Genomic DNA, 15,178 nt, shown 5'->3' with positions numbered 1-15,178 from the left:
TGGCCTTGCGCTGGGCCTGGCGTGGCTGTTTGTGCGGCGCGCTTGGCTTGCTGGGCGATGGCCTGGCTTCGTGCTGGGCCTCGTCCGGCAGGCCTCGTCCGATGCTTATTCGTACGATGCGCTTCCGATTAAATTTTCCGATTCCGGAATTCATTTCCGATACGAACAATATTTAATATTTCCGATTCCGGAATTAATTTCCGTTTCGAACAAATATTTAATATTTCCGTTTCCGGAATTATTTTCCGATTCCGGTAATATTTCCGATTCTGACAATATTTCCGTTTCCGGCAATATTTCCGATTCTGGCAATATTTCCATTTCCGATAATATTTTCCGACACGTACCATGTTTCCGTTTCCGGCAACATCTACGACTTGGATAATATTTATATTTCCGATACGATCCATATTTCCGTTTCCGGCAATATCATCGTTTCCGGAGTATTCATTCCTTGCCTGTGACGATCTTAGCTCCCACTGAAACCAAGATCCGTCGGTTCCGAATATTCATAGATGGAGTATTTAATGCTATTAAATACTTGATCCGTTTACGTACTATTTGTGTGACCCTACGGGTTCAGTCAAGAGTAAGCTGTGGATTAATATCATTAATTCCACTTGAACTAAAGCGGCCTCTAGCTAGGCATTCAGCTCACTTGATCTCACTGAATTATTAACTTGTTAATTAATACTGAACCGCATTTATTAGACTTAACATAGAATGCATACTTGGACCAAGGGCATTATTTCCTTCAGGAAGAACAGTGTTTTTTGAAGTGTGGATAGAAGGAATAACAGGTAAAAAAAAACTATAAATCTTTATTTAATATTTAGAGTAGATGTTCTTTTGAATAATATTACATTATATGTAAATAATCTAACAGGATCAAGGCAAGAAGTTCAATACAAAATGGAAGATTCAACCGTCACTTGCACATGCAAAAACTTTGAAGAATCTGGATGGTTGTGCTTCCATTGTTTAAGAATATTGCATTTACATTCAATCAATACAATTCCAGATCGTTACATAACAACAAGATGGACTAGATATGCAAAGAAACAGATATGGGAAAGGGTTGATACAATAAAAAGGGAGAAAGGTGAAATCAACAATTTTACTGGTTGGAGATTACATATGATCAGAAGGTAATTTTTTCAATATACATTAGTTCATTTTCATATATTTACAATTACAGTTGATATTTTACTTAACACTTAAACTCTATACCACAGATACTATAACTTAATTTTGAAAGGGCATAAGATAGCAAAGGCCAGAAAATTTATCGAGGAGAAGTTTAAAATGGATAATAAAGCAGTTGATGAAATCATAAAAAAGGAAGAAGAAAGGAAGGCAAAAGAAGAAGCTGCAAAGATAGCAGAACAAGAAAAGGCAAAAGCTGAAGCACAACGAGAAACACAAGACGGGGAATCAACTAATTCTGAAATAACAATTGTGCTTGATCCTGATCGTGCTAATACTAAAGGAAAGAGTAAGAAGAGAATAAAGGGTCAATATGACAATTACAAGCAGCCATCAAAGAAAGGAAAAAAGAAACACAAAGAATTTGGATCCAAGACACCCAATATTCAATTATTTACACCTAAAGAACAATTATTTTAGTGATGTTCTTGTTTTATTATCATATACAGTTACTTCAACATTTTTAAACAAATTTATTGAGTGTTTATACTATAGTTCTCCTTTACAATACATAGTTACTATACATTCAGTATAGTAACTCTTTATAAACACACAATTTTTATTTATAGTAACTCGTTATAAAATAGTTACTATTTTGACAATATAGTATCTCTTAATACAATATAGTTACTCTTCTGATAATATAGTAACTCTTTATAAAATATACTTACTTTTTTTACAATATAGTAACTTTTTATAAACTATAGTTACTATTTAAAAAATATAGTAACTCTTAGAACAATATAGTTACTATTCTAAAAAAATATAGTAACGTTTTTTATGCAATCAAAATGACTTATAGTAACTATATGTTACTCAAAAATAAAAGGAAAATTTTGTAATATTAATCCAACCTTTGGCTGGTTTTCTTTTATTAATCCCACCTACGACATATTTTTTAATAATCCCACCTTTACTACCCAACGACTTTTATTGGGCTTAAGTGACCGATAACCGGTGAAAAAAATCATCGAGATGGTGATGATTTGATGATGATGACTGAATATATCGAGGGAGAGTACTTCCACGTAGGGACATATTATCGCCTACAATAGGTTTATGACGTTTTAGGCCCAATAAAAGTCGTTGGGTGGTATAGGTGGGATTATTAAAAAATATGTCGTAGGTGGGATTTATAAAAGAAAATCGGTCAAAGGTTGGATTAATATTACCAAATTTTCCAAAATAAAATACCATAAAAAAGAGAGTAATTGTATCTTATTAAAGATAACTATATCTGTAAGATAGTAACTATTTGAATTTATACACAAAATTATTCACTTTTTATATATACCAATTCTTCACATTTAGTGGTCACCCTTCTTTACATATAGTAACTCTATATACAATATAGTTACTATTTTGATAATATAGTAACTTTCGTTATGCAATCATATGACTTACAAATTTATAAGAGTAACTATATTTGAAGAAAGGTAACTATTTCATTCAAATAGAAACTATATTTAAAATAAGTAAATTGAACAATATGACACAAATACTGCAAAAGTTATAATTACTCTCATATATCAAACAATTAAAAATCATTGAGAGTAACTATATCAAACTTAGAATTAATTTTACATTCTAAGTAGTAATTCGACTACATACAAACACAAAAAATTAAATTGTTTTTTCAGCAATAATTATTAACCACGTGAAGCACCTCGTCCACGTGCCTTCCCGCGTCTGCCTCCTCGGGTGCGTCTCCCGCCTTTGCCACGTCCTTTCCCTTCAACATTGACATCTGTCTCAGCTTCATCTTTTGTTTCAACATGTTTGGATTTCCTTGCTGAACTATTTCTTGCAACAATTTCAATTTTTGAAGCATCATTGATGTATTTCTGCGTCAACTCTTCCCTTTGTTTAATTAGGGCATCCAAAACATCTTGTTTCCTGTATTTCCTGAATGCAACCATTCGTTTCAGATATTCATCTCTGTAACAATTCAAATCTGACAACACAATGGTGCCACAAATACAAGCCCTGAGAAACTTCCTGAAATCTTCCTGCAAATATTTGAACAGTAACTATTAGAATAAAAACAGTAACTATGATAACAAAACAATAACTATAAAGAATGAAAAGAAAAATATGAATAACATTAATTATTTTTAACACAAAAACTTACATCTGCCAAGGGATCAAAGTCAAAAATCCCAACACCATCTTGTACCGTTTCAACACCATGAAAAACCATCATTAACATCATCAAATAGACACAACAGTCTTTGTCATAAGCACCTCGCTTCCAATTACCACCGACCGGGATAAATTTGAAGCTTTTAATATCTTCATGATGAATGTTATCCATATTTTTCAGTAGTTTTTCCAATGAAGAACACTGTACAAAACATATAGTAGGTATTATCAACATATAGTAACCTTTGAAATCATATAGTAACTATTACCAACATATAGTAAGAATTAAAATCATATAGTAACTATTAAAATCATATAGTAACTATTACCAGTTGGTTAAAAATCATATAGTAACTATTAAAATCATATAGTAACCATTAAAATCATATAGTAACTATTAAAATCATATAGTAACTATTAGAATCATATAGGAACCATTAAAATCATATAGTAACCATTACCAACATATAGTAACCTTTGGAATCATATAGTAACTATTTTATAACGATAGTAACTATTTTAAAAACATAGTTACTGTTTTAAACAAATAGTAACCTTGTCAAAAATATAGTTCCTCTAAAAAAGAAAGACTAATATAAAGGTAACTATAACATTTATAGAGTAACTACAACAACAAAAAAGGTAACTATAAAAAAAACTTACCAAGACAGAATAAGATTTCTTCCTTTGTTCCATCTCTTTTGGTTCCAGAAGCATATTATCAAAGAAATAGACACTTTTGTCTTTCATACTAATGACAAACAGGTAATAAGGCTTCGGGTCTTCAATCAGAACAGGAGCAAAAATCTATATAAAAAAGAAAAACAACAGATTACAACTACAAGAAAGGAGACAAAAAAAAAAGATAATATGGTTATATAAAGAAAATATAAATCATACCATATTACAATCTTTCAACGATTGAACTCCATTTACATCTTTCACACCATAATTAAGACAAACACACAATTCAGACAAGATTTTTTCATTGCCTGGTTTCTCAATCAAATCAGCAACATATTTCTGCAAATCAATATTAAAAGAAAAATTAAACAAAGGCCAAAAAAATTTAAAATAATTAACATTTTATATTATTAAAAATATAACTTACACAATATGTGCCACCTAAAAACAGCTTCTGAGGAGAACCAGCAGGATTCCTTTCATTTTCATTCAATAAAAAAGCCCAAGCTTCAATATGAATCAAAAGAATATCAAATGTGGAAGGAAGGGTCCACATGTCATCTCTTCCTACCGCAATAAAATGATTGTATTCTATAACTTTATCACTGAAAAACATAAAAAAGAAACAATAAATATGTCAGAAGAATTATAAAGGTTACTATAATAAATAAAAGGTAACAATAGAATATAAAAGGTAAATATAGTAAACAAAAGGATACTATAGTATACAAATAGTAACTATATTATATGAAATGTTACTATAAAGTTAGGGCAACAACTTCACTTTTAAGAAAGGTAACTATATTATATGAAAGGTAACTATATTATATGAAGGGTTACTATAAATAATAAAAAGTAACTATATTATATGAAAGGTAACTACATTATATGAAAGGTAACTATATTATATGAAAGGTAACTATAATATATGAAAGGTAACTATAATATATGAATGGTAACTATATTATTTGAAAGGTAACTATAAATTATTAAATGAGAAAACTTCTACTTACTCAGTCAAAATACCCTCTCCATCAGTCAGAGCAGCAAAGTCCACGGCTTCTTGAACAAATGCTGGAAGATGCCTCATTAAATCTTCAAATGCTATCATAAACGGAGACATAAACATCACATTTTCCTCTATGCCATAGACACTGACATTCACTCTTGATACAGCATGGTTGTTGATGATGCATTTTTGAAATCCAACCCACACGCGCTCATATTCTTCTATTTCTTCATCATCATCCTCCGTAATTTCTTTATCTTTGCTTTTCAAAGAATCAAGAACTGCATTTATTTGAGTGTCAGGATCAACTTCTCGAATAATTGCTTCGGTAGATGTTGTTGCATCAACAACAACAGCTGTAACAACTGCAGGCTCAGTTGGAACAACGGCAGAAGGTTGAGGGGCAGCAGTAACAACTGGATTGTTACTTGAACCAAAAATGTCATCCCAACCATTTGGTAGATTCTTCACCAACTGATGAATCTCCACCAACTCATCAACCATCTTTTGATAAGTGGAATTTTCCAAAATATCATCGCCATGGTTCTGCGAAGGCATTGAAGCCTTTAATTTGAACAGCTCTTCAGCATGGATGGCTGAAACTACATCCAAATCTCTCTTCATCAACAACCACTGACCATGAAAATCCTAATAACAAAATACATAAATTTAAATATGGAACATAATATGAAAATTTAACTAAAAATACAAAAAATATTATAAGAAAAGGTATCTATAGTATATAAAGATAACTGTATAAAAGTTAACTATAGTATATGAAAAGTGACTATAGAATATAAAAGATAACTATAGAAAATAAAAGATAACTATAGTAAATAAAAGGTAACTATAGTATATAAAAGATATCTATAGTATACACAAGATAACTATAGTACATAAAACATATAGTAACTATTTATACCATATAGTAACTGTTTAAAACATATAGTTACTATTTGTTAAAACAAAGTAATGGTAACATAGTGTATGAAAGATAACTATAGTACATAAAAGATAACTATAGAATATAATAGATAACTATAGAATATAAAAGATAATTATATATACCTACATTTACTAAACCAAAGATAATGATAACAATAGTGTATAAAAGATAACTATAGCATATAAAAAATAACTATACTATATATTGACAAATATATCAATAATAAAATAAACTTACATCAGTGGCTTTAGAGAAAATTTCTTCATCTGTAGGATGAGAATTAGGGATTTCAAACTGAAGAATCCTAGGACGCCGACTTGGAATTCGACGCCCAACATAGGGCTGTTCAGCTCTTCCCCCACTGCTGCCTGCTTCATTTTCTTTCTAAATAGATTTGATTTGGGTCAAATCTATTTGACCATCAACAAAAACAAACTTTTTGGAAATTGGATACTTCCCCTTCTCCAATATACCAGAACCATATAATGCACTCATATTTGCATTTTCAGCATGAATCCGATCGGTTACCATCTTCGATGTCCAATGCTGAATAAGAGGCAATTGGTCAGGAATACCACTGGAATTCCTAAACTTAATCCTCTGAAAATACACAAGTTGCAAAAACACAACACAGCCTCCAAATGTCTTCTGATCTTTGCCTTTCAATAAAGAATTTTTGAATTTAACAGTTTCCTCACATAATACGTCAAGAACGTATTTACACCAATTGTATTTGGGAATCATTTTAGGATCCTCCAAAGCCTTAGCCAATCGTAAATCTACAGTCCTATTGGCTGTAGGACTAAAAAAAGTAGAGAAAGAAACAAAAACAAATAATTGTTTAAACAGATCACCACCGTCTGTCAACAATTTGATCCTGTCCTCAAGCAGCCTCACAGGAATTTGAGCATTGACCTCTTCAAAACCAAATTCTTTCCTCCACTTGATCTTCAAATCCAAATCAGGATTAGTAGAATTGCGTCCTCGTTTAACCCCTTCAACCTCCAGCTCAGAAAGGGGGAGCATAAACAAGTCGTACACATCATAATCAGTGATTTCAAATTGCTTGGAATCACTGATAGAGAACAAGGAACTCACTCCATCAAAACATTTGATGCACCAGTACATCATCTGAGTGTTTTTTCGACTTAATTGAAGGCTTAACAATCCTCCAAAGCCAATCTCTTCAACAGCTGCCGTTTGTTCAGGAGAGAATTCTTTAATTAATTTACACAATGATCCTCCTGAACATTGTGTATCAAAATTAAACCTGAAAATAATGAATAATGAAAGTAAGTCAGGTATTTAAAACACAAAGTAACTATTTTAAACATATAGTAACTATTAAGAACATATAGTAACTATTTAGAACATATAGCAGCTATTTAGAACATATAGTAACTATTACCAACATATTGTAACTATTTAGAACAGATAGTAACTCTTTAAAACATATAATAACTATTTAGAAGATATAGTAACTGTTTAGAACATAATGACTATTACCAACATATAGTGACCTTTGGAAACATATATAGTAACTGTTTAAAACATATAGTAACTATTTAAAACATACAGTAACTATTTAAAACATATATTAACTATTACCAACATATAGTAACCTTTGGAATCATATAGTAACTCTTTAAAACATATAGTAACTATTTAGAAGATATAGTAACTGTTTAGAACATAATGACTATTACCAACATATAGTGACCTTTGGAAACATATATAGTAACTGTTTAAAACATATAGTAACTATTTAAAACATACAGTAACTATTTAAAACATATATTAACTATTACCAACATATAGTAACCTTTGGAATCATATAGTAACTCTTTAAAACATATAGTAACTATTTATAACATATAGTAAACATATATTAACTATTACCAACATATAGTGACCTTTGGAATCATATAGTAACTCTTTAATACATATAGTAACTATTTATAACATAACTGTTAAAGACATACAGTACCCGTTTAAAACATATAGTAACTATTTAAAACATATAGTAACTATTTAAAAAATATAGTAACTATTTAGAACATATAGTAACTATATATAAATTAAATTAACACTTACACAATTGGCAGGCCATCAGCGCCAACTTCTTTCAAAACTTGTGCATGGAGTTGATGAGATTCAGGCTGTGGAACGTCAACCAAAGAAGCATTTTGTAAAGCTAGTTGTTGACTTGGTTCTTCTCCTTCAATTGGTTCTATTTCAGGTTCAGGTACAAGCTGAATATCTTTGGTTTTCGGATTGCCAGCCTTTTTGTTCTTTTTTATAGGCACAGATTCCTTAGCAACTGAAACAAAACAATTATAAGACAAAATATTACTATATAGTAACCATTACAATCATATAGTAACCAATACAATCATATAGCAACCATAATAGAATATAGAAACCATTAGAATCATATAGTAACTATTACAAACATATAGTAACCTTTGAAATCATATAGTAACTAATGTACAACATAATAGTAACCTTTCAAATAATATAGTAAATACAGTAAACATAGAGTATACATTAAATCAGATAGTAACTATTTATTAGACATAGTAACTGTTTAAATTTATAATAACATTTAAGAAAGATAGTAACTATTTATAACACATAGTTACTGTTTTAAAGCTATATTTACTTTCTAAAAAAGATATTAACTATTTAAAACACATAGTTACTGTTTTAAAGTTATATTTACTTTCTAAAAAAGATAGTAACTATTTATCACACATAGTTACTGTTTTAAAGTTTATTTACTTTCTAAAAAAAAAACCAGTAACTATTTATAACACATAGTAACTATTTATCACACATAGTAACTATTTAAAGTTTATTTACTTTCTAAAAAAGATAGTAACTATTATAAAAACATAGTTACTGTTTTAAACATATAGTAACCTTTTAAAAAATATATTACTCTGAAAAACTACTAGCACTACGAACATACCAGTCACTAATAAAAACACTTAAAAACTTCGTAAAATAAAATAAAAGGTAACTATATATTTGAAACAGTAACTGCATGAAACACTAAACCTAATTTCAACAAAAACCACAAACATTTCAATAATTCAAAATCAAAAACACATAAATAAATTCAAATATACCAGGAATTGATTCAGAAGATAGATTTGACCGTCGTCCTCGCTTTCGCGGAACTTCAACCGCCATTTCAACCGCGACATCATCGATTTTAGGAGCTTCAACAAAAAATAAGTTCAAATTACCAGGAATTAGTTCACAAACAGGATTTGTGTAAAATAAAATAAAAGGTAACTATATCTTTGAAACAGTAACTTCATGAAACACTAACCCTAATTTCAACAAAACCACAAACATTTCAATAATTATAAATAAAAAACACATAAATAAGTTCAAATATACCAGGAATTGATTCAAAAGGTAGATTTGGCCGTCGCCCTCGCTTTCGCGGAACTTCAACCGCCATTTCAACCACGACATCATCGATTTTAGGAGCTTCAACCGCTTTCTTCGCTGCCGCTTTCTTCACCATTGGAACAGATCGAAGCCTCGAAGAGTAATTTTATGAAAATTGATCGATTCTACGCTGAAATTGAATTTGAAATGGAAAGAGAAATTCAGAGAAAAGTTCAGTGAGAAGTTTAGAGAGAGAGAGAGTGGGAAGTTCAAAAACCTGGAAAATAAAAAAAAAATTAAAAAAATACGTATATATATGGAAAGTAACCGCACGTGGCAGTTACCCAACTTCAAACACGCAAAGACTATAATACCCTGGTCCATAGCATGGACCAGGTTTATTATAGTGTAAATGATTCTTCTCCACGTTCAGTTGGAGATCTCCCACATTCTTCTCCACGATTCTGAGAGGGAAATCCCCAATTTTTTCCCTTCAAAAACTCCCCCAATATTTGCACTTATCAGGTTATGGAAACTGCAATTGGGTTTAATTTTTTTCCCTCAATCAGTCTGTCTCTCTCCTTCTACGTTACTCATTTATTCCCAAAATTATTCAAAGAAAGCACGAAAATTCACTCCGAGCAGGCGGCGCCGATAGATCAACTCACGCATTGAAATTCAGGTACTATCATCTTTCTTATAAGTTTGCTGTAGTTATTTGTAAACTGGTCAATTGGATGTTAGGATTAATTTCTCTGTGATTTTGACCATGTTCTTGTTGTTCTTGTTGGTTGTTATTCGCACTGATTTAATATGGGTAAGGATATTCATTGATTTTTTGGGTTTATTCAACTGGGAGAATTAATCAAAATTCGGGAGTATAATGCTGCATAATTAAAATTGAAAATCGGCATTCAAGAGGCATTGAAAATTCGGGAGTATAAGGCTGCATAATCGGCATTCAAGATTCTTTAAATTTTTGGCTGCATAATTAAAATTGAAAATTGTATAGAGTAGGAATGCAGGGTTTTTAACTAGTATTAATTTCACTAATCTTAACTAATCGGATAGAATAGGAATATAGGATTTTCAACTAGTTTTGTTTTCAGTAGCAATCAGACCCAAATGCCAGAGTCTAATTTCCTTTAACCAGACAAACTGAACATATAGTTATGCCTTGGCTTAGTTGGTTTTGATGTTTTTCTTTTTTCTTTTGCTCTGTTTTGTTGTATGCCTTGGATTAGCAGGGGCATGGCAAAGCGATTGAGGCCCTGTGCAATTAGCAGAGGCCCTGTGAGTCAGGGTGAAGAGCTTCATGGTGAATTCAGTCAGGGTGAAGAGCTTCATGGTGAATTCAGTCAGGATCCTCGCCTAGAAGTATCCGCTGTTTTGGCAGAACCGATGCTGCAACTTGAAAGCCACAGGCTGGTAAGCACAAGGCCAGGAAACTTGATCAACCTTCATCTATTGATACTTCATCTAATGGACACAATCTTATTATCGTACAGCTTTTGATGTTAATTGATTTCATTGTAAGCATTTTATGTGGATGTTATTTGTGTCTAAATCTTTTTTTTTTCCGATGTCTTTTGCCAGATTCTTCAAAAGGTAATGGAAGGACCAAAGCAAAGTAAGTGCACCAATTTCAGCTACGTTTTTTAGTTTCATCTATTCCTATATTTAAGACAGAATATTCATCCACCCAGCTACGTCCTGATTTTCTTATTTCAGGTATTCAGGAATAAGTTGGGAGTTTTTTGCTGCCGGAAAAGTTTCTTCATCGTCTCCCACACCTGATCTTCCGGAGATTGCATTTGCTGGTAATTGATTTCTTTCCTGGTTTTCTGTGCCTTTTCATATTTCTTAACTTGGCTAGCAAGATTAGGGATTCATGTACACATGGACCACGAAAGCTTCTTGAGTTCTCAAAACATTGACTCCCAAGTTCCTCCTTCTTTAGCCATTTTGTGTATTGAGCTAATAAAAGACAAATTAATCAGCTAATTCACTTACTTTTCTTGTGCTTAATTTTTCTAAAGCCTCATTTGGGAAATGCCGTGTATTCTTTGCTAAATTTGGACATGACAGAAGAGGTCGTCCTGCAGCTATATTCTAGCTGGCTGGAAATGTTCCTTTTATTTCTTGGTGATCAGCATATATATGATATGCAAATTGAAATGATACTAATCCATAATCTTTGATCAGCCTGTCCGTTTCTGCACTAGTTTATCGTTAGTTAGCAAAAACTGCAAAATTTATGAGCCTTTTGATTGTCAGATAGATTTAGAGCATATTTCCGGTGTTTAGATTGTTGTGGCTTTATATAGAGTAAGAGCTAGTAGGTTGCTGGACAAAGGTAAAGGCTTAAGACAAAGGTAATGTTGGTTTCCATGGACCATGGTTCAGATATCATTCCAGGATTTCCAGCTTCAAGCTTAATATGGAAATACCTTAATTATACCAGTACCCTCATCTATGGTGTATCCTTGGTGGTTATTACTAGGTTACTGATGAACTGCTGTTGTCTGTACTGTTGCAGATGCTGCTACAGTTGTTGTGTCGTACGTCGTTGGTTCTTCAGATAAATCTCTACAAGTCTCAAATTCTGTTCTTCTCCATTTGTGCTCAGTTAGCTAGGAGTCAAGATGCAATAGAGATTGTAAAGCCATTCATTTTGTTGCTTTCAACTCAGATTAGCTCATTTTTATTTAGTTTACCACCCTACAATTCCTTCAAATTTCTCCTTCATTGTCTGTGAGAGTATCAATCTGACCCATCCTCACCATAGCATCAGCAAACTTCATTCCCCAGAAGTAAGGATTTCGGGCATAATGGTATACTAGGTTCGCAGTAGCAGTGTCTGACAAGAGAGTCTGATCAGATGTGAACAAGCCACGGTTGTTGAGGATGTCCCTGTAGTAGTCAGTGTCAGAAATCGTGGGACTAATAGGGTCCATTGGAACCACAATGTTAGCACCGGCATCCCCTAATGGGCACTGCTGCTGCCGTTGAGATGCATTCGCAGAGCTCATACTGGGGTCTCATGCTGTTGATGGGGTGAAATTATACAGCCTTTTGCTGAAGGACGTGCAGTGAGCGCGACCTATGGCATGAGGTCCTGCACACCGCATAATTTTAGTTTTCAGGGGCAATAATGAACATAAACTCCCTAATTCATCTGTTCTATTGCATGAAGTTATTGGTGATTCTACACAAACGGACATATATAAGCTATGTTTTTAAGGCACCAATTTATTTAGTCATTACCAGAGAGAATGACCATCTGTTCTTGTGTTAATCAACTATTTAGTCATTGCCAGAGAAAATGTTGATAGGCGCAAATGGGAACCGGCAGGTCTCTAGCACCACTCCCTGGACACTTTACTAGATAAGTAGGCTCCCACTCTTATGACAAAAAAATGTTATGAGGAATATACTTGTAAGTTCTACCATTTATTTTATTGCAAGTATCTTCCATTATCTTTCTATATGCATCTTCATATTATGGGCAGCTATTGCATAATACACTCTAAGGCTCATGGGTTAAAAGCTTACGGTCTGTAGGTGTTCTTAATTACATAACAGCAGTAGTGACACAAGTGCATAGTTCAGTCTTGGCCCTACGCATCATGATTTGAGGTTAATTCAATGGGTTTTTTTGGTGCATTTGCAGGTCTGTGCTATTCTCTTTGCAGGAGGTGATACAGTTGCTAATATGTACCCTTTAGTCTGTTCGGTGCTAATACAGTTGGTATACTTTCAGTTACCATGCAATTTTTTTAACTGGTGACTTTTCACAGTTACTCCGATGAATTTGAGAGCACACAAATTTTTTATCAGGACCAAATGCCGAGTTCAGAACATGAGGGTTAAAACAATGACAAACTCTAAAGATCCGCCCAAAGCTCTCAGTTCCAACAGTGCACAATATCTCTTTTTTTTTCAGGAAGTCCAGCTTCTCGATCTGTGGAGTTTCTCAAAATTTTCTTTGCAGATGGTAAGGCCTCTTCAAGTTGTAAAATTTTTGAACTGTTCTTATCTCTCAATCAGTATGTTATAGTTAATTTCTGTTGTACTTTAGGAAAACAGTGAAACTCTGAAGGATAAGGATGGGGATTTCAGCCTTATACACTCCATTCACACTACTACAACACTATACTGGTTGTTAGCTTTGCACTTTGCAGCTGAAAAAAGAAGGCAACTGGTGGCGGAAGAAACAACACCCAAGAGTGGGCAATTTACTTTCCTGGATTGATTCAATCTAAGCACAAGTACATTAGCATGCCCTGTTAAGGAGAGTGTGAAGCTCTATGCTAACAGCTTTTAATTTGCTCAGCTAGCCAGGAGCCGAGATGCAATTCCATAGAGATTGTAAGCCAAATTAAAGCTGCAGGGAAGTAAGGAATTCATAGTAGCTGTTGAAGACTTCGATCATATGTTTTCATAGCAATTGAAGACCTTAGTTGAAGACCTTATCTGTTCTGTTTGAGCTCAGGCACTTTTTTACCATAATTGACTATGGTTAACTTTGCTAAGAGTTGTATTACCTTTATGGCTTTCAAATTGTTGTTCACTAGGTGTTTATTTGTTTTCACTTGTACAAACTCCATTTTCTTTGAGTTTAATACAATTTCACAACAAAAAATAGAACTCATTGGGTTATATAGAGTAATATATATTGCAAATATTATTATTTTAAAAAAATTTCGTCACCAATAAATTAAGAAAGTGGCTAATTTGCAACCGACTTTTTTAGTTGCCACATAGGAAGTAACACATTTAGTACCAATTTAGCGACTAAAATCACTTAGTCACTAAACTACGACGGAATTAGCCAGTACCAATTAGTACCAATTTAGCGACTGCTTAAACGTTTGTTGTTAATTTGTCACCATATGATACAGTTACTAAATTGTCACGAGATCGTTGGTTGTTAATTTGTGACCACATGATACCGTCACTAAATTGCCACCAAAATTGTTGGTCGTTAATCTGGGACTGCGTAATACGGTCACTACATTGTCACGAAATAACCATCACAAATTAGGCACTAATAAAGTGTCGGTCGCTACATAGTAACTAGAAAATCCGGTCACAAAATAGCGATGATTACTAATCAGTCATCAAATAAACACAAATTTAGTGGTTACCATATGGTGACTGATAATATTGTTGGTCGCAAAACTGAGACAGTTAAAACTTTGCGACCAGGTCTTTAGCGACGGATCAAATCAGTCACAAATCCGTCGCTAAATACGTTTTGCGACTGAATTTTGATGTTTAGCGACTGATTTTTCCGTCACTAAATGCATCTTTTCTTGTAGTGCAAGTGGGACCTTTGGTGGGGAAAGAGTGCGGGTATCTTCACCAAAACTATTTGGGGGTTTGTTAACCGACCCAGGAGTTGCAGGTCCATCACTGCTCTTTCTGTTGCCAACAGAAGCAGGTCTGCCCCCTTCATTACGCCCACTACTGTTGTAAGTACATCTCTCTCATCCAAACGTAGCACAAGATTCTGAATCATCTCAAGAACAATGTCTAATTTTTTCTCTGTGAGGGAACTACGTAGAGCAACAGGTTCTACAACATTCATAATTTTGTCACAGCGCATAATTTCCTCGGTTTTATCGGGATCATGATAAGCAACCTTCACAAGGGTGTGCTTACGTTAGATATCTTTCCTCCGTCGATTAACAATGTAAGTTGCAGGTATTGTTTCCACATTCTCCACGTCAACTACCTTTATTATATGTACATACAATGCCATGGCACTCAAGGTGTTTGCAATC

At 33.1% G+C, this 15,178-nt stretch overlaps 4 protein-coding genes across 6 annotated transcripts; 2 read left to right on the top strand and 2 right to left on the bottom strand.

Moving 5' to 3' along the window:
- Positions 1-763: 763 nt before the first annotated feature.
- LOC130469771 (protein FAR1-RELATED SEQUENCE 1-like) lies at positions 764-1,626 on the top strand. The gene is made up of 3 exons (XM_056839237.1): positions 764-800; positions 887-1,148; positions 1,236-1,626. The coding sequence occupies exons 2-3, from the start codon at positions 913-915 to the stop codon at positions 1,624-1,626; spliced, it is 627 nt and encodes a 208-aa protein (XP_056695215.1). The 5' UTR covers positions 764-800; positions 887-912.
- Positions 1,627-2,716: 1,090 nt separating this feature from the next.
- LOC130469109 (uncharacterized) lies at positions 2,717-4,631 on the bottom strand. The gene is made up of 5 exons (XM_056838085.1): positions 4,460-4,631; positions 4,249-4,371; positions 4,012-4,155; positions 3,338-3,550; positions 2,717-3,215 (listed from the first exon to the last, which is right to left on the bottom strand). The coding sequence occupies exons 1-5, from the start codon at positions 4,586-4,588 to the stop codon at positions 2,856-2,858; spliced, it is 969 nt and encodes a 322-aa protein (XP_056694063.1). The 5' UTR covers positions 4,589-4,631; the 3' UTR covers positions 2,717-2,855.
- A 440-nt stretch (positions 4,632-5,071) lies between these two features.
- On the bottom strand, positions 5,072-9,664 carry LOC130470395 (uncharacterized). Its single transcript, XM_056840479.1, has 5 exons — positions 9,396-9,664; positions 9,119-9,211; positions 8,082-8,307; positions 6,225-7,257; positions 5,072-5,689 (listed from the first exon to the last, which is right to left on the bottom strand). The coding sequence occupies exons 1-4, from the start codon at positions 9,523-9,525 to the stop codon at positions 6,372-6,374; spliced, it is 1,335 nt and encodes a 444-aa protein (XP_056696457.1). The 5' UTR covers positions 9,526-9,664; the 3' UTR covers positions 5,072-5,689; positions 6,225-6,371.
- A 176-nt stretch (positions 9,665-9,840) lies between these two features.
- Positions 9,841-14,047, top strand: LOC130470396 (uncharacterized). Of its 3 annotated transcripts, none has more exons than XR_008930616.1 (7): positions 9,841-10,071; positions 10,637-10,817; positions 10,986-11,019; positions 11,121-11,209; positions 13,063-13,140; positions 13,336-13,386; positions 13,471-14,046. XR_008930616.1 is itself a non-coding variant. In XM_056840480.1 (4 exons), exons 1-4 carry the CDS (start codon positions 12,814-12,816, stop codon positions 13,642-13,644), a joined length of 318 nt encoding a protein of 105 aa, XP_056696458.1. In that variant the 5' UTR covers positions 12,710-12,813; the 3' UTR covers positions 13,645-14,047. The 3 variants fall into 3 exon arrangements, 1 of the variants encoding a protein (XP_056696458.1); XR_008930615.1 differs by having other exon boundaries at positions 9,845-10,071; positions 13,230-13,386; XM_056840480.1 differs by lacking the exons at positions 9,841-10,071; positions 10,637-10,817; positions 10,986-11,019; positions 11,121-11,209 and adding an exon at positions 12,710-12,828 and having other exon boundaries at positions 13,471-14,047.
- The last annotated feature ends 1,131 nt before the right edge of the window (positions 14,048-15,178 follow it).

Source organism: Spinacia oleracea, chromosome 3 (genome assembly GCF_020520425.1).
Source record: "Spinacia oleracea cultivar Varoflay chromosome 3, BTI_SOV_V1, whole genome shotgun sequence".
Taxonomy (NCBI): Eukaryota; Viridiplantae; Streptophyta; class Magnoliopsida; order Caryophyllales; family Amaranthaceae; genus Spinacia; species Spinacia oleracea.
The sequence above is the reverse complement of the archived record's forward strand: the minus strand, read 5'-3'. Positions and strand labels throughout refer to the sequence as shown.